The following is a 19972-nucleotide window of genomic DNA, read 5'->3' as shown; positions in this document are numbered from 1 at the left end:
CAATAACATTCTGATTTCTACATTTTCAGAATGTGCTTGTTCTATTTTTAAACAAAGAAAACCATCGGAAGTTGTCTTTATTTTTAAGTTGTCGTGCCGTGATTTTACCAGTCCAGCCCACTTGGGAGTAGATTTTTCTCCATGTGGAACCTTGATCTAAAATGAGTTCGACACCCCTGTTTTGGAGGAAAACAAAAAAAGTATAAGAATTGACATTGTTGGGTTAAAAAAGCACAGAATGTATAATGACGAATAAATTAGAGTAAACAATTGTTTGTGCACACTTAACAAATAGAAGTTCCTCTTTCATTTTTGAGGAGTTTGGTGCTGGACCTGCTCCTTGTGGAGAAGAAAACTGAACTGAAAGTAAAACAGATTCTGCTAAAATTACTACTAGTAGTTAGAATACTGACTGATATACATTGTGTGTGTGCGTATACAGTATGTACAGTATGAATGTGTATGGCTCCGGTCTTCATGTGGGGTGGATGGTTTGACATGAACTGGCCCACAGTCCCTCCCCCTGGCTCTGGCATTCAGGTACAGCTCCCCCCTCCCGGCCTCTATAAAGCCTCCCATGTCCTGGGCGTAAACGTCAGACCTCCACTGACGACTAAAAGAGTGCACGACCACCTCGGACCCTCATCGTCTCCAGCTAGAGTCAGTCCGGTAAGCGCCTCCTTTTCTATAAGTTTGCATTTGGCGTTCACCCCTCGCCTCTTGCGGTCCTTAGTCCGGCAGTCGTCTTTGAAGACTTGAAATGATGTTGTTGTTTTTTTTCCCCTCTCAAACACCGTAAAGACACGTTTAATGAGAGCGACCCACGTTAAACGGAGGCCTATTAGGGAAGGCCCGTTGACGCATCTCAAAAAGTGCTAAATGGGAAGAGTCCAAATAGTTACCGTCCTTCATCCCTTTGCAGCGTCCCATCGACATGAGGTTGGGTGTGCAGACGCTCGTCTGCTGCTGCGTGTTGACGGCCGTGCTGCCACTCACCAGGAGCTCCAGCGCCGAGCCGAGCACTGGAATGAAGAGAAGGTGATCAACAACTCATTTGTGTTCTTGCAATAATAGCACCGATTTATGTATTGTCACTTGTTAATGAAATGTCATAAAAGGCCCAATGGACCAATAATGTTCAAATCGTATCACACCAAATGATTTAATAGTTCATAATATTCAATATTAATCATTATTTACATACACACACACACACACTCGCATATATATATATATATATATATATATATATATATATATATATATATATATATATATATATATATATATATATATATATATATATATACATATATATATATACATATATATATATATATATATATATATACATATATATATATACATATATATATATACATATATAATGTAGTAACAGACATTCCAAAGACATGCACCTGGGGATAGGTTGATTGGCAACAGTAAAATTGGCCCTAGTGTGTGAATGTTGTCTGTCTATATGTGTTGTTAGCCCGGCGATGAGGTGGCGACTTGTCCAGGGTGTACCCCGCCTTCCCCCCGATTGTTGCTGAGATAGGCACCAGCGCACCCCCCGCGAACCCCAAAGGGAATAAGCGGTAGCAAATTGGATGGATGGATATATATATATTATTATTTTTTTTTTTCTTTCACCGGTTCTGTCCAGCAACATGTAAAAATATAATATTGTTGATCTCCATCATGTATCATATATATGCACACATAAACATATACATATATATGCATACATTTATATATATATGTGTATATATGATTATGTGCATATACATGTATGTCTGCATATATATGTGTATATAAATGCGTTTGTGTATATATGTATATATTTATACGTCTATATATGTATGTATATATGTGTATGTATACATATTTATATATTCATGAATATATATATGTATTTATATATATGTATATATATATGTATTTATATATTTATATGTATATATATTTATATATATATATATATATATATATATATATATATGTATGTATATATGTGTATGTATACATATTTATATATTTATGAATATATATATGTATTTATATATATGTATATATATATATGTATTTATATATTTATATGTATATATATATATATGTGTGTGTGTGTGTATATATATATATATATATATATATATATATATATATATATATATAGCTTATGCATATATGTGTGTACGTATTATAGGAATATAATGGATATATAATTGGATATTAAAGTTAAGTTAAAGTTAAAGTACCAAAGATTGTCACACACACACTAGGTGTGGTAAAATTTGTCCTCTGCATTTGACCCATCCCCTTGATCACCCCCTGGGAGGTGAGGGGAGCAGTGGGCAGTAGTGGTGCCGCACCCGGAAATCATTTTTGGTGATTTAACCCCAATTCCAACCCCTTGATGCTGAGTGCCAAGCAGGGAGGCAACGGGTCCCATTTTTTTATAGTCTTTGGTATGACTTGGCCGGGGTTTGAACTCACAACCTACCGATCTTAGGGCGGGGACTCTAACCACTAGGCCCCTGAGTAGGATAGAGATTAGAAAAGAATGTGAAAGTTGGGCTCCTACCCTGTTTACTTCCTTGATGACCTCCTGAAAGTTGTGTAATCTATTAGAAATATCAAGCGGCAAACATTGACAAGTGTAATGGGTGTTTTGCATTTTTCCCATCATGCTTTGTAATGGATTTAATTTGATGTATTTTAGATTTTTTAAATGATGTTTGGACATTTTGTATAATACATACAATGTTCAATGTTGTGCCCATGTGTTGGCCTTTTGTGTTGATTGGATTTATTTATTTTTTGCACCATTACTAGGGAAGGTTGTTTGCATTTGGTCATATAAGTAATGCTGCACATATTTTCTTTCAGAGCATAAATAAAGGTCATTGATCTGAATTAAGAATAATTCACATCAGATATTTAATCATAAATTCTACTTGATGGTCATAAAAGGTCCACGCCCTGTGGTTTGTACACCACTGCTCTCGAGCAACTCCTGGTTAATCTGTTGATATAAAACTTTAAAATGCTTATGTTTTAAATCCTTTTTTGTCAAAACCCTGTTTGTGTGTCAAAAACATAAAATAGGTAATATTTTCCTCCCTAACATTTTGGTCAATAATTCATGACATTTCATTATTATTTTTGGAGCAATGACAGTTAAAAAAAAAAAAAAAAATTTTAAAGGGCCCTTCTCATAAACGTGTTAAAACAACCCAGTTCATACCATTTTTAAAAATGTTCAACCCAAATTTCTTGATCAACTTCAGATCCATCTGTCGATTATAAGTTGTAATTGTTTTTTAATGTTTGTTTTATGTTCTTTTTGTCCCAAAAAGCATTGTTTTTTTTTAATGGCAAACAAAAAAAGGCAATATATCCCCACCCCAAAAAATATTTCTCAGTGGAATATTTGAAGTTAATTAATTGAATCCTTATATATGTCAATAATTCATAACAACATCGATTTTGAATAATTATTTTTTGAGTAATGACAGTTTTTAAGAATAAAGGCCTACATGGCAACTTTGTGTTAAGAGTCAACATTGCAACTTTTTCTTGTTAAATTTCTTTTGTTTGCGCTTACACTTTTTTCATGTTTTTTTTAAAACTGCATTTTTAGAATGTGCTGCGGGACTCTAGAAAATTAGCTGCGGGTCGCAAATCCCCCCTCGGGCCACACTTTGCACACCACTGATCTAAATGCCGGTATCTGCTACACATATTTACTTTTGTGGGATATTGTTTGTGTTGAAATGTATAAAATGTTTGGATATATTTAGTGTTTGATCAGGATTTAAATATTTCAATAAATACAAATATGATACCAGTATTTTATTTTTAAAAAACAAAAACAGCTAAATTAGGAGACAGTAATACATTATTTGAACATTATTGCACTTTAAATGGTAAAATAATAATACTATCAATAGGAATACCTATATTGATTTATTTTATTATATTTTATTTATTTATTATTTATTTCATTTATTGATGAAGAATAATACTGCAATATTTGCCTGTATTATCACCATTTCTATCATTATCATTTCAGTGTTTCTTATCCATAGAGCGGACGGTCCCTGGAGACCCCCTAGGGCAGGGGTCCCCAAACTACGGCCCGTGGGCCAAATACGGCCCGCCAGCGTCCAAAACCCGGCCCGTGGAAAGTCCCAAGTTAAAAAAATAAATGTGTTATTTTATTTTATTTTTTATTTATTCTTTTTTAAATCTGTCCTTTGCAATCCATTTTACTCTTGTTACTCTGTGTCTCCTCAGGTAGATCATATTGTCTAAAAATGCATTTTCCCATTGACAAAACTTGACATCATCAGCGGCAAGTGCGCGAGGATTTCATATATACTATAAAAACAGTACAGTTTTATACATACTATAAAAACAGTACCACTTTTTTATATTTCCCGTTGTTTGTTTTTTATTGTAACAACATGGTGGTTAACGTTTTGGAGACTTGTGTATGTGTGTGCATGTTTATATATATATATATATATATATATATATATATATATATATATACATATATATGTGTGTGTGTGTATATATATATATATATATATATATATATATATATATATATATATATATATATATATATATATATATACATATATATGTGTGTGTGTGTGTATGTGTATATATATATATATATATATATATATATATATATATAGCCCGGCCCCCGGCCAAATTGTTCTAACCCAATGCCGTCCTCGAGTCAAAATGTTTGGGGACCCCTGCCCTAGGGTGTCTCAGATGTGGTGCATATTTTCCGCAGCGGCACTCAGGTGTAATACACTTTTCCACCACTCGTGGCAGTAATGACAATATCAAACAAACAGAAGAAGTCTGGGGCGAAAGTCAAAGGGAAGTTTTTAAAGTGCAAGAATTATGACTAAGGCGGTGACGCTGTAATTTTATTTGCACTTCAATTTCATAGACAGCTTATGTAAGAAACATTTATCATTATTATAAACCCCGCCTTCCGCCCGATTGTAGCTGAGATAGGCGCCAGTGCCCCCCGCGACCCCAAAAGGGAATAAGCGGTAGAAAATGGATGGATGGATGGATGGATGGATATTAAAATTAACTATGAGAAAAGGAACACTGAATTTGGTGACGTTAATCCACTTCAGTACATTACGGGTAACTTCGCCTCAATGGAGCATTTAGAACATTTCAATTCATGTTTATTTGAAACAGGTTAAACTTCATAAGCACACATTTTGCTCAACGTCTGTGCCATCATTTTTTTAAATCGAAAAAAAAAAGAAAGAAAAAACAGCGCTTTGCAAAATTAATTATCTGAGCTATTTTTTTATGTTATCAGATGTATTATTAGGATGTTTTGATTCCTCATATCAGACAGATAATTATTTATCCCCAACTCCAATTCCAATAATTCTGCTAATTCAGAACTTTCAGGCTATTTTTGTTATTCCAATAATTTCTGTTTTAATCATTAAAAAAAAAAAGGTTACTACAATACTTCCACATTTCTCACTTAATTTAAACTAGCCTCCGGACCTTGAATTCATTCAAATTGATTTCCCCGAACACCTCAAATTTATTTTTCCCATATTTTCCATCCGTTTGCGCTTCAGCTCTTTAGCGTTTACACGCAATTGCTCCACCAGGGGTGTCTAAACTACGGACCGCAAGAGTGCTTTCAAATGAATCTTAAATACTAGACGGTCTCTTAATGCTACATATTTGCTGCCATCTGGTGGACAGTGTGAGTAAATCAGACCCTTGAAAATAAATTGAAATTATAGCACAGTATTTACTCATATGATACATCCAAACAACCTTCCCTAGTCATGGTGCAAAAAAAACAAACAAGCAACATTTCAGCTTTTTGATATTTCTGATTGATAACAAAACATTAAGGAAGTCGTCACGGAAGTGAACCAGGCCGGAGTCCAACTTTCACATACTCCTAATATCCAGTTATATTAATGATATATCCATCATATTCATGTAAAATGTACATGAATTTGGCCCATTGCGGCCCCCGAGTCAAAAAGTTTGGACACCCCTATGCTACACATATGTCCTTCTCTAACTCCAAGGTGAATTTGTGTGTGTCAGGCTGAAAGTGCGTCTACTGAGTCAGATGAAGAAAGAGACGGCCGGCGAAGTCTACATCGGACCATCAGATCAGGGCGGGGAGACACAGGTGGCAAGGACGCCATCCCCTAGGTAAAACGTCAAGCTTTGAGTGGTACCTCAGTTTTTGTCTGCAATCTGCTCCAAAAGGCCAGTCCAAAGTCCATCCATCCATCCATCTTCTTCCGCTTATTCGAGGCCGGGTCGCGGGGGAAGCAGCCTAAGCAGGGAAGCCCAGACTTCCCTCTCCAGCCACTTCGTCTAGCCCTTATGTTTGAACATGGTGTTTGTTATGGACAAACTGTGACGAGCACAAAAGTCCAATAACAAAACACCACTTGGGTTCAGATCCGGGCGGCCATTCTTCCCAATCCCGCCTCTCCAGGTTTCAGTGTCGTTGCCAACATGAGCGTTGAAGTCCCCCAGCAGAACAAGGGAATCACCCGAGGGAGCACTCTCCAGTACTCCCTCGAGTATACCCAAAAAGGGTGGGTACTCTGAACTGTTGTTTGGTGCGTAAGCACAAACAACAGTCAGGACCCGTCCCCCCACCCGAAGGCGGAGGGAGGCTACCCTTTCGTCCACTGGGTTGAACTCCAACGTGCAGGCTTTGAGCCGGGGTGCAACAAGAATTGCCACCCCAGCCCGTCGCCTCTCACTGCCGGCAATGCCATAGTGGAAGAGAGTCCAGCCCCTTTCGAGAGAAGTGGTTCCAGAGCCCTTGTTGTGCGTTGAAGTGAGTTGGACTACATCCAGCCGGAATTTCTCTACTTCGCGCACTAGCTCAGGCTCCTTCCCCCCCAGTGAGGTGATGTTCCACGTCCCAAGAGCTAGCTTCTGTAGCCGAGGATCGGACCGCCAAGTGCCCTGCCTTCGGCTGCCGCCCAGCTCACATCGCTCCCGACCTCTATGGCCCCTGCTATGGGTGGTGAGCCCATTGGAGGGGGGACCCACGTTTCCCCCTCGGGCTGTGCCCAGCCGGGCCCCATGGGTACAGGCCCGGCCACCAGGTGCTTGCCATCGTGCCCCATCTGCGGGCCTGGCTCCAGAGGGGGGCCCCGGTGATCCACGTCCAGGCGAGGGAAATCTGGGTCCTCGATATGTCTTTTTCATAAAAGGTCTTCGAGCTGCTTTTTGTCTGATCCCTCACCTCAGACCTGTTTGCCTTGGGAGACCCTACCAGAGGGCTTAAAGCCCCCGGACAACATAGCTCCTAGGACCATTGGGACACGCGAACTCCTCTACCACGATAAGGTGGCAGCTCAGAGAGGAGCCAGTCCAGTCCAGTCCAAAGTCGAATCGTAAAAAAACAAACCAAAGTTTCCATCAAAGGTCGGGTAAATCCCAACTCAGACTCCCAAAATATAAACACATCTTACAGAAAATTAACCCAGTAGGCAGAAGACATTAAAAAACGTTGAGAACTTGTTGCATTAAGTCCTTACGTTGAGCAACTTTAACGTTGAAACAACATTCTTTTTGACAATGTCGGGTTCTGACGTTGATTTGACCATTGAATTTTGGGCCTCTCCAAACCAATATTCTACAACAAAAATACAATGTTGGTACAGCATGCTTTTTATAATAATAATAATGGATTAAATTTACATAGTGCTTTTCTAAACACTCAAAGCGCCTCACAGAGAAGTGAGAACCCATCATTCCTTCCACGCCTGGTGGTGGTAAGCTACTATTGTAGCTACAGCTGCCCTGGGGTAGACTGACGATGTTTAATCAATGTCAGATTCTGACGTTAATTTGACGATTAAAAAGTGGTTACTTCCCAATCAATATTCTACAAAACAAAAACAACGTTGAAACAACATGCTTTTTGACGACGTTTAATCAATGTTAGGTTCTGACATTGATTTAACCATTGAAATTTGGTCATTTCCCAACCAGTAATTTACAACACAAAAACAACGTTGAAACAACATGCTTTTTGATGACATTTAATCAATGTCCGGTTCTGATGTTGATTTAACTGTTGAAATTTGGTCATTTCCCAACCAATATTCTACAACACAAAAACAACGTTGAACAACATGCTTTTTGACGACGTTTAATCAATGTCAGGTTCTGATGTTAATTTAACCATTGAATTTTGGTCATTTCCCAACCAATATTCTACAACACAAAAACAATGTTTAAACAACATGCTTTTTGATGACATTTAATCAATGTCAGGTTCTGACATTGATTTAACCGTTGAAATTTGGTCATTTCCCAACCAATATTCTACAACACAAAAACAACGTTGAAACAACATGCTTTTTGACGACGTTTAATCAATGTCAGGTTCTGATGTTGATTTAACTGTTGAAATTTAGTCATTTCCCAACCAATATTCTACAACACAAAATCAACGTTGAAACAACATGCTTTTTGACAACGTTTAATCAATGTCATGTTCTGACGTTGATTCGACCATTGAAATTTGCTCATTTCCCAACCAAAATACTTCAACACAAATACAACGTTGAAACAACATGCTTTTTGACGACGTTTAATCAATGTCAGGTTCTGACGTTGATTTAACCGTTGAATGTTGGTCATTTCCCAACCAATATTCTACAACACAAATACAACGTTGAAACAACATGCTTTTTGGCGACGTTTAATCAATGTCAGGTTCTGACGTTGATTTAACCGTTGAATGTTGGTCATTTACCAACCAATATTCTACAACACAAAAACAACGTTGAAACAACATGCTTTTTGACAACGTTTCATCAATGTCAAGTTGTGGTTTTTTTTTGACCATTGAAAAATGGTCATTTTCCAACCAAAAACGTGGATCCAATGTTTGACACCGACGTTGTCTTAATTTACAAATACAACTATTTTGCAACCTTGTTTCAATGTCAGTTTAAATGACATGTACGTATAACCAACATTGTATCAATGTTTTGTGCCTGCTGGAATGTTATGTGCAATACATATTATTGATGACTTTAACATCAGTTTTACCTTTTTCGAAGACTATTTTGCAACGGACGCCAACTTTGTACTCTACTACGAGTTCTCTCTAAAATTAAACAATGTTTCTCACCTTCTTTATTAAAGTGCTCAGATAGGACTGGGCGATATGGCTCAAAACTGTATCAAGATACACAGTGGGGCAAAAAAGTATTTAGTCAGCCACCGATTGTGCAAGTTCTCCCACTTAAAATGATGACAGGGGTCTGTAATTTTCTTCATAGGTAAACTTCAATTGTGAGAGACAGAATGTGAAAAAAAATACAGGAATTTAAAATAATTTATCTGTAAAATATGGTGGAAAATAATTATTTGGTCAACCATTCAAAGCTCTCACTGATGGAAGGAGGTTTGGGCTCAAAATCTCACGATACATGGCCCCATTTATTCTTTCCTTAACACGGATCAATCGTCCTGTCCCCTTAGCAGAAAAACAGGCCCAAAGCATGATGTTTCCACCCCCATGCTTCACAGTAGGTGTGGTGTTCTTGGGATGAAACTCAGTATTCTTCTTCCTCCAAACACGACGAGTTGAGTTTATACCAAAAAGTTCTATTTTGGTTTCATCTGACCACATGACATTCTCCCAATCCTCTGCTGTATCATCCATGTATCCATTTTGGTATAAACTCAACTCGTCGTGTTTGGAGGAAGAAGAATACTGAGTTGCATCCCAAGAACACCACACCTACTGTGAAGCATGAGGGTGGAAACATCATGCTCTGGGGCTGTTTTTCTGCTAAGGGGACAGGACGATTGATCCGTGTTAAGGAAAGAATGAATGGGGCCATGTATCGTGAGATTTTGAGCCAAAACCTCCTTCCATCAGTGAGAGCTTTGAATGGTTGACCAATTACTTATTTTCCACCATAATTTACAAATAAATTCTTTAAAATTCCTACAATGTGAATTCCTGGATTTTCCCCCCACATTCTGTCTCTCACAGTTGAAGTGTACCTATGATGAAAATTACAGACCTCTGTCATCATTTTAAGTGGGAGATCTTGCACAATCGGTGGCTGACTAAATACTTTTTTGTATCAGATGATATCGATAATTCATTATATATTTTATGAGCTATCGTAAATAAGGAGCTGAAGAAAGATACATTTTAAAATGTAACTTTTCTGTGATTATAATCCCCTCGGTTATCAAGCAACTAATGATGATGTCATAGAGGGGCGACAGAGGTGCGTGGGAATGACTCGTTTGTTTGGTCGTACGATAACCGAGACGAGATGCGAAAACCGGGCGACATTTTTGGTGATTTTGTCTTTCCCGAAACGTGAGGTATCACTTTATATTGTACTGTAAATACTGTTGTATTGTAAAGTACTATTTATCTATCTGAATATACACTGTACTACTTTAATATTGGGAAAAATATTTACTTCTGATAAGTCAACTTTCCAAATTAGTGAGCTGTGAAAACAAAACACTTATATTTAAATGAATAATTAATTTTGGAATTAATTGACAATATAAATGAATATTGAATATCTAAAATTTTAATCAAAATGTTGATAAGAAATTAATAACTTACTTCTTGTACGTAAACATTCCAAATTAGGGAGCTGTTAACAAAACTCTCATATTAAATGAATAATTGAATAATAAATTAATCATAAATATTCAATATAAATACATGTTGAATCTTATCTAAAATAAAATATTGACTTCTGATAAGTACACATTCCAAAGTAGTGAACTGATAACACAAAACACAAAATAATTGATAATTGAATTAAAAAGTATTAATTGCATATATAAATAAATATTAAATATTATCAAACTAAATTTTTACTCCTGATAAATTACCATTCCAATTGAGTGACATTAATAACACAAAACATTAATATTTAAATGAATAGTTGAATAATAAATAAATAAATTGACAATGAATATAAATAAATATTAAATATAATTTAAAATGTTCATCAATTCAACATTCCAAATTAGTGAGCTGCTGAAACAAAGCACTTATGTTTAAATGAATATTTATATACTTAATTAATTAATTGGTAATTAATATAAATACATATAGAATATTATCTAACATCTGTGATGTGATGGCGACTTGTCCAGGGTGTACGCCGCCTTCCGCCCAATTTTCGCTGAGATAGGCACCAGCGCCCCCCTGCAACCCCAAAGGGAATAAACGGTAGAAAATGGATGGATGGATATTATCTAACATTTTAGTAAAAATTTAATTCAACAAAATTATTTATGCCTGATAAATAGACATTTCAAATTAATGAGCTGATAACAAAAACACTTATATTAAATTAAACATTTAATAATAAATTAATTGATAATTAATGTATATAAATATTAGATATCCACAATGTTCATTAAATGTTGTTGAATTAAATATTTACTTCTGATAAGTAAAAATTCGAAATTAGTGAACTGATAGCACAAAACACTTATACTTTAATGAAAGTTGATAATAATTAATATAATTAAATATTAAATATTATCTAAAATGGTAATACAAATTTTGTTGAATAAAATATACTTCTGATGAGTAAACGTTCCAAATTAGTGATATGCGAATAAAAAAACACTTCAATTTAAACTAATAATTAATTAATATAAATAAATATTAAATATATTCTGAAATTTTCATACAAATTGTACAAAACTAAATATTTTTATGATAAGTAAACATTCCAAATTAGTGAGCTGATAACACAAAACACTTATATTAAAGGAATAATTGAATATTAAAATTGATTGTTGATAATTAATATAAATGAATATTGAATATTAGCTAAAATTTTCATTAAAAACAATAAGAAATAAAATATTGAAATATTGAGTTGATAATACAAAACACATTTATGTAAATTAATAATTGAATAAAAAATATGTTCAAATAAAGACAAATACTTAAATATCTGCTTGACTTATAATTTCATGCAAACATTTTACAGTATTTTTTTTTACAGTAAAAACTTCTTTCGTACTGTTAGTCAATATAGAGTAATAATACACTGTAAAAACACAACAACCATGGATTTTACAGTATAAAAAACTTGCTTGAATTTTTTACGTAAAAAAAACAAAAACAGTGGTAATGTTTTTTTCATTTACGGTAATTTAATTCCATGTATTTATTTATTTTATATGCTGTAAAAAAATAAAATTAAAAAAATCTGCAAATATTACGGTACAATCGTCAAAACTGCCAGTTTTTTTACAGTTCACATCAATTTACAGTATAAAAAACTTAAATGAATTATTTTACGAAAAAAAAATAAAACAGTGGTAGTGTTTTTTCATTTAATTTAATTCCATTTATTTATTTATTTATTTTATATGCTGTAAAAAAAAAGTTTAAATCCTGCAAATATCACGGTACAATTGACAAAACTGCCAGTTTTTTTACACATCAATTTGTGTGGCCCCCGAAAGGGTGGAAACAATATGTGTTATTTTAGTACTTTATCTTTTCTTAATAAATGTACTACAACAATAAATGTGCTGCTTAAAATGACATACATTTACACTCAAATCATTTTTAATAATAAAACAAAATATTATACTATCATACATTTCAAAACAATGTTTGTTCGAATAAATATCTGCTTGACTTATGATTTCATGCAAAAATTTTACAGTATTTTTTTTTTCCTCCAGTAAAATCAACTTTCGCACTGTTATTCAATATGGGGTAATAGTAAACTATAAAAAACACAACAACCGTAGATTTTACAGTATAAAAAACTTGCATTAATTTTTTACATAAAAAAAAACAGGAGTAGTGTTTTTTAATGTTATTTTATTTTATTTCATTTATTTATTTATTTTATATGTTGAAAAAAAAAGAAGAAAATATTATGTAAATTCGTCAAAACTGCCATTTTTTTTTTACAGTACAATATAAATATTTTTCTAAAAAAAATAAAATAATAATTATACACATTTTGTATTTACACATTTATATTCATAATGTATATTATAAAAGCGGCCCTGTGAGGACAACCACAACTGTCACGCCAAATTTCTTCCCTCTACAAAAACCTCCCCCCCCCATTTACTTCCGGGGTCATGATTGATACAGATGTTTTGTTAACGCTATATTATAAAAAAAATAAAAAAAACAATTTACAAACACAAGCTATGGGATGACGTAAGAGGAAACGTGAGGAAATGTGACCCCGGAAGTAAATGTGTCATCCCATAGCTTGTGTTTGTAAATTGTTTTTTGAATTTTATTTTTTATAATATAGCGTTAACAAAACGTCGGTATTTTTATAATATAGCGTTATATTTTTAAAATATAGTGTTAGCAAAATGTCTGTATTAATCATGACCCCGGAAGTAAATGGGGGGGAAGGTTTTTGTAGGGGGGAAAAAAATTTGGCGTGACATGGCCTTTGATGAAAACGATTTTGACACGCCTCCATTCCAGACTTATGCATGACTTCCTGTTAGAGGATTATTTTCAGAGTAAGAACACCTTAAAAACGGCCTTTATTCCTCTGGAAGGAGATAAAGAGAGTGAATGCACTCTCACACACATTTTTTTTTAATGATGTCGTGAGGAACGGGCCTGAAGGGAGAGAGTGGAGGAGTTAAGTTTCAGTTTCAATTCTTAAGGTTTCAGTTTGATTGCTCGACACTCCAGTCGCCTCTGATCGTTTTGACGATGCTGACGCAGAGACAAACTGTCCCCTTCCAGCTCGCTGATCAACATCCGACCGAGGAGGTCAACGCTGTCCAAAACGTCCGGTTGCTTCCTGTTCACCTGCGCCTACCACGACCTCATCCACCGGCTGCACCAGATCCGCGACTTCGACCAAAGAGCGGTCAGCGCCCCGGAGGCAAAGATGGGCTCCACGGGCTATGGCCGCCGACGCCGCTCGCTGAGTCAGCAGGAGGCGGGCCACAGACCCAGACGGACCGCCGGCGCCACCCCCGGGCCTCAGACGGAGGACACGGCGGGGAACCCTTGCTGTGTGTGTCTGCTCACAGCGGACGAAGACAAGTTCTCTCACCTATTAGCGCGCTTGCAGTAGCTGGCCCCGCCCACCGGAACTGAGACGGTGCGAGCATGCTTTGCTGCCGAGTTTTTTGGGATGAGCTCCATCAGACCTGGGGGGGACTTGACCACAATGTCCGTGTCTGCCTCAGCTTCCAGAGGAGGGCAGGAGGAACAGAAGCAACTTTTTACAACCGGAGCAGCACATTCCCGAACTGGAATTGATCAAATATTGTATGTACGGAGTTTATATCAACTCCGCTTTGATCAGGTATAACTTTATACACACAAATATTTTAGCTGCACCTCACCCAGCTTGTAACTTCAGTGAAGTATTTGAATGTATCCAAGCCAGGGGTGTCCAAACTACGGCCCGCCGGACCCCACTAGTGTACTGAGGGATCTGGCCCGTGGGGTGTTTTCAAAATAATCTTAAAGGCCTACTGAAACCCACTACTACCCACCACGCAGTATTCCCAAAGCCCAAAAAAAGTCTGCGGGCTACAGAGCTTTTTCATTTCGGGCTCCAGTACTCTGGAATGCCCTCCCGGTAAAAGTTCGAGATGCCACCTCAGTAGAAGCATTTAAGTCTCACCTTAAAACTCATTTGTATACTCTAGCCTTTAAATAGACTCCCTTTTTAGACCAGTTGATCTGCCGTTTCTTTTCTTTTTCTCCTATGTCCCACTCTCCTTTGTGGAGGGGGTCCGGTCCGATCCGGTGGCCATGTACTGCTTGCCTGTGTATCGGCTGGGGACATCTCTGCGCTGCTGATCCGCCTCTGCTTGGGATGGTTTCCTGCTGGCTCCGCTGTGAATGGGACTCTCGCTGCTGTGTTGGATCCGCTTTGGACTGGACTCTCGCGACTGTGTTGGATCCATTATGGATTGAACTTTCACGGTATCATGTTAGACCCGCTCGACATCCATTGCTTTCCTCCTCTCCAAGGTTCTCATAGTCATCATTGTCACCGACGTCCCACTGGGTCATTATTGTCACCGATGTCCCACTGGGTGTGTGAGTTTTCCTTGCCCTTATGTGGGCCTACCGAGGATGTCGTAGTGGTTTGTGCAGCCCTTTGAGACACTAGTGATTTAGGGCTATATAAGTAAACATTGATTGATTGATATATCAATGATGAAATATTAACATTGCAACACATGCCAATATGGCCTTTTTAGTTTACATAATTGCAATTTTTAATTTCCCGGGAGTTTCGTCTTGATAAACGTGTAATGATGACGTGTACGCAGGACGTCACAGGTTTTTAGGAAGTATGAGCGCTGCGCACACACACAGCTAAAAGTCGTCTGCTTTAACGGCATAATTATACAGTTTTTTTGGACATCTGTGCTGCTGAATCTTTTGCAACTTGTTCAATTAATATTGGAGAAGTCAAAGTAGAAAGATGGAGTTGGGAAGCTTTAGCCTTTAGCCACACAAACACACGGTGATTCCTTGTTTAAAATTCCTGGAGGTGAAACTTTACTATGGATCAGAGCGGTCAAGCGAACATGGTTCCCGACCACATGTCAACCAGCAGGTGAGAAAATTGTGGTTAAAAAGTCAGTTCTTACTTGAGAAAAGCTGAACTTGTGCCGTCCATAGCTGCTGTCGACTCCCCTGACACCCGTGGACACACCCCTCCGACTATCAGGTACTGTTAAACTCACTAAAACACTAGCAACGCAATAGAAAGATAAGGGATTTCCCAGAATTATCCAAGTAAATGTGTCTAAAAACATTGGAATCCGTCCCAATGCAATCATGTTTTTTTTTTTCAACTTGTTTTTTCTAGTCCCTCGCTATCAATATCCTCAAACACGAATCTTTCATCCTCGCTCAAATTAATGGGGAAATTGTCGTTTTCTCGGTCCGAATAGCACTTTTTGTTGGAGGCTCCCATTAAAAACAATGTGAATATGTGAGGAGCCCCCACACATGTGACGTCATCATCTGCGACTTCCGGTAGAGGCAGGGCTTTTCTCTTAGCACCGAAAGTTGCGAACTTTATCGTGGATGTTCTCTACTAAATCCTTTCAGCAAAAATAGGGCAATATCGCGAAATGATCAAGTATGACACATAGAATGGACCTGCTATCCCTGTTTGAATAAGAAAATCTCATTTCAGTAGGCCTTTAAATAACAAAACAGTTTCTTATTGCCAATTTTGCCACCAACTTGTGGAGTGAAATCAGTTCAATTACCATGAAGTATATAACACAACCCAATCCAAACAACCTACCCTAATCATGACGCCCCAAAAAAAGTGCAACCGACATAAAAAAAAACGTCGTAGCACCATAAAAAAATATAAATTGCAACTATTTTAAGCTATTACAATGCATGATGGGAAAAATGCACACATACTTGTTTGGGGCGTTGTTGCTGCTTGTAATTTCTAACTGGAAACAAAACTTTACGAAGGTCGTCACAGAAGTAAACAGGGTAGGAGTCAAACTTTCACATACTCTTAACATCCAACTATATTAATTATATATCCATTCTATCAATATAATGTGTGTACACACACGCACATATATACATATATATGTATATATATACAAATAAACATATATACACATATATATATGCAATACATACTAAATATAATATATATATACAGTATATATACACTGTATATATATGTTAATTTACACCAATTTATATATATATATATATATATATATATATATATATATATATACATACATATACATATATAATATGCATGTATGTGTATATATATATTTGTATATATATGTATCAATAATATATATATATATATATATATATATATATATATGTATATAAAAAAGTCTAAAAATTTGGACACCCCTGATCTAAGCTGACTTTGCTCATTGGCCACAACATTAGGCACACCATCTAATGAGATCCAATGCAATTGAAAGTGTTTTCTTTCAGGTTTTTGTTTTGTTTTGTTTTTTTACACAACCGCTCGTATTTGACCTCATGAGATTGTGCAGGTGTACATGGGGAAGGGTACCAAATCTGGTACTTTTACAGGGTACGGAGTCACATAAAATAAAACGGTACCGTATTCTTGATGCTTTAACCTTGTTGCATGTGACGTCATGTTTGGCCGCGGACTTGGCCCCGGTGTTCTGTCGAAATGAGCCACTTCTTTGAAAAAAAGCTACCAGTATATAGCTATATATTATTATATGTACATATATGTATATATATATATGTGTGTGTGTATATAAATGTATATAATTATACACACTTTTTACATATATATATGTGTGTATATATACTGTACATACAGTATATGCATGTGTATATGTCTATGTATATATGTATGTGTGTACGTGTATGTATGTATATATATGCATATATGTATACATACACGTTTTATACATTTATGTATGTGTATGTATATACGTATGTATATGTATAAATGTATGTGTGTAAATGGTAAATAGTTGTACTTGTATAGCGCTCTTTTCTACCCCTTTTTTAAGAAGCCCAAAGCGCTTTGACACTATTTCCACATTCACCCATTCACACACACATTCACACACTGAGGGCGGGAGCTGCCATGCACGGCTCTAACCAGGACCCATCAGGAGCAAGGGTGAAGTGTCTTCCTCAAGGACACAACGGACACGACCAAGATGGTAGAAGGTGGGGATTGAACCAGTAATCCTAAGATTGCTGGCCCTGCCACTCTCCCAACTTCACCACGCTGACCCCTGTATGTCTATATATGTATATATATGCATATATATGTATATGTTTATGAATGTGTATATATATGTGTATGTATATATACATATACACACACATATATATATATATATATATATATATACATATTTACGCATATACACACACATACATACATACCGTTTATTTCAAATGTATTTTTTTTGTCACCCTTTTTTAGTACAACATGAACAGACACAAAATTACCAATAATAGATACCATTGAGCACCGGTATCGTGTCTTGTATCGGTTCAAATGTGAAAAGGTACCCATTCCTACCTAGCTGTACTTAATGAAGTGTCCAACCTTGTCGTCGTTGCTTGTCCATGCGGTCGCTGAATGTGATGTTTGGTGGAAATAAACGATGTCTGGGAGGTCTGAGCCACTAAAGCATCACCGGGCTAAGTGAACATGCAGAATGTGACGGAGACGCGTTAGGGCGGCGGTGTCCAAAGTGACCCCGTGGCTGGATTTCTAATGACCCCTCAGCATATTGTAAAAATAAAATCAAACATAAAAAAAAAGATCAGAAAAAGTGCAAAAGAGAAAATGCTGATATATATATATATATATATATATATATATATATGTATACATGTATTTGTATATATATATATATATATATATATATATATATATCCCATGTATTTGTTTAGTTTTTTTTTTAATGAAAAAAAAAAGTATAAATATATCAAAGGGGCCTTTTAACTTTTGTGAGGCAAAAGTTAGGAAGCCGCTGCTGTAAGGGAAGGGACTTGAGAAAGCGCTCTGCCGCCATCTAGTGTTGGGCTGGCACACATGCAGCTTACGCAAAGTGCAACTGCCCCTGTCTTTCAACGTAATACAGTAGAGTTTATATATAGTATTCTTTCATGTGTACCAGCAGTAAAAGCTACAATGGGTGTCAGGTTGCAATGGTCTTGTCTCAGAAATAAACCAACAGCGAACATGGCGATCTGACAATGTTCAATGGTCATGTTCTCCAGGGTGGATGCAGAACCAGGGGCGTCACTAGCTTTCAAAGAAAGGGGGGGCTTAACCCCCAGGAGATGAACAGGATGTGAGCGAAGTAACGCACGAGTACAAAACTTCACAAACGGTTAACAAAGACTGAGAAATTATTTTTTGTTATTATTATTATTTCAGTTGGTTTAAGGAAATGAAATATATATGGAAGTGTGAATAGAAGTGAGAAACGTTTATGTATACTGTAAGAAAGACTTAGAGTCCGTCTGCTGGTCTGAAAAAGAGCTAAGGGCCCCTCTTCAAAGTGCAATGCTGAAACAAATAATGCAAAGAATAAAATGTAACTTCCAGGGCTTGACATTAATGATGTCCCGTCGTCCCGGGGACGGTAAAAAAAAAAATGCACGGGACGATGGCTTTTAACCATTTTTTTTCTTTTTCTCTTTATGTATTTATTCGTTTTACATTTTATGTTAAATGTCTTGGATTTTCCTCCCTCTGAAAACCCTATGAAATGTTTATCAAGCCATCCTATAATAATACAACGGCTATTAAATCAATGCAATAAAACAAATATATTTTAATGATGATTTTTTCATTGTTTTAACAATAGGCTAATTTGTACAATTTATATAGATTTTACAAGAAACACAAAACTTAAAAATTCAATTATTTACAATTGCAGACACAATGTTTTGTGCGGCTCGAAGGAGCAAAGATCTTCAATATTTGTATGTGAAAATCACAAAGAAATCTTCTGGGGGAGGATGGTTTACAAACTTTCAGCCCCACCTAAAACAAAATTCACCAGCCACCACTGATTATGATGCATTCTCATTTTAGGCAAAATATAAGACAATACTTTCAGGAATAAGTCTTCAAGTAACAATATTAAAATACTAACTTTGTTGGGTAAGACAGACTTTGCTTTTATTCTGAATCCAGTGAAACAGATTGGTGGTTTTAGCAGATTCTAAAGACTTTCAGGTGTTTATATATGTTTAAGTATTTGGCAGACACTTTTATCCAAAGCAACATACATGAAAAATACATATAAAACAATCACTGTAAACATGATCGTTTACGGGAAGAATGTAATAGAAAATATCAATACAAAGTGTCAAGACAGAATAAACTCTCTGCTGTTGCAGCAACAGAGATAC

General features: G+C 36.1%; 1 protein-coding gene across 2 annotated transcripts; it reads left to right on the top strand.

The window, feature by feature from the left end:
- The first annotated feature begins 424 nt into the window (after window positions 1–424).
- Window positions 425–19393, top strand: admb (adrenomedullin b). Of its 2 annotated transcripts, XM_061894465.1 has the most exons (5): window positions 425–669; window positions 923–1038; window positions 6130–6240; window positions 13814–14177; window positions 14266–19393. In XM_061894465.1, exons 1-4 carry the CDS (start codon window positions 457–459, stop codon window positions 14148–14150), a joined length of 777 nt encoding a protein of 258 aa, XP_061750449.1. In that variant the 5' UTR covers window positions 425–456; the 3' UTR covers window positions 14151–14177; window positions 14266–19393. The 2 variants fall into 2 exon arrangements, with proteins under 2 accessions (XP_061750449.1, XP_061750448.1); XM_061894464.1 differs by having other exon boundaries at window positions 426–669; window positions 13814–19393.
- Window positions 19394–19972: the final 579 nt, after the last annotated feature.

Source organism: Nerophis ophidion, linkage group LG03 (genome assembly GCF_033978795.1).
Source record: "Nerophis ophidion isolate RoL-2023_Sa linkage group LG03, RoL_Noph_v1.0, whole genome shotgun sequence".
In the NCBI taxonomy this organism is placed as follows: Eukaryota; Metazoa; Chordata; class Actinopteri; order Syngnathiformes; family Syngnathidae; genus Nerophis; species Nerophis ophidion.
Note: the sequence above shows the minus strand (reverse complement) of the source record. Positions and strands in the feature narration are given on the sequence as shown.

Coding starts and splice junctions, on each gene's coding strand:
- admb (XM_061894465.1), top strand. CDS start 457: ATGTGTATGGCTCCGGTCTTCATGTGGGGTGGATGGTTTGACATGAAC. Junction 670..922: donor CTCCAGCTAGAGTCAGTCCG/GTAAGCGCCTCC, acceptor ATCCCTTTGCAG/CGTCCCATCGACATGAGGTT. Junction 6,241..13,813: donor GCAAGGACGCCATCCCCTAG/GTAAAACGTCAA, acceptor GTCCCCTTCCAG/CTCGCTGATCAACATCCGAC.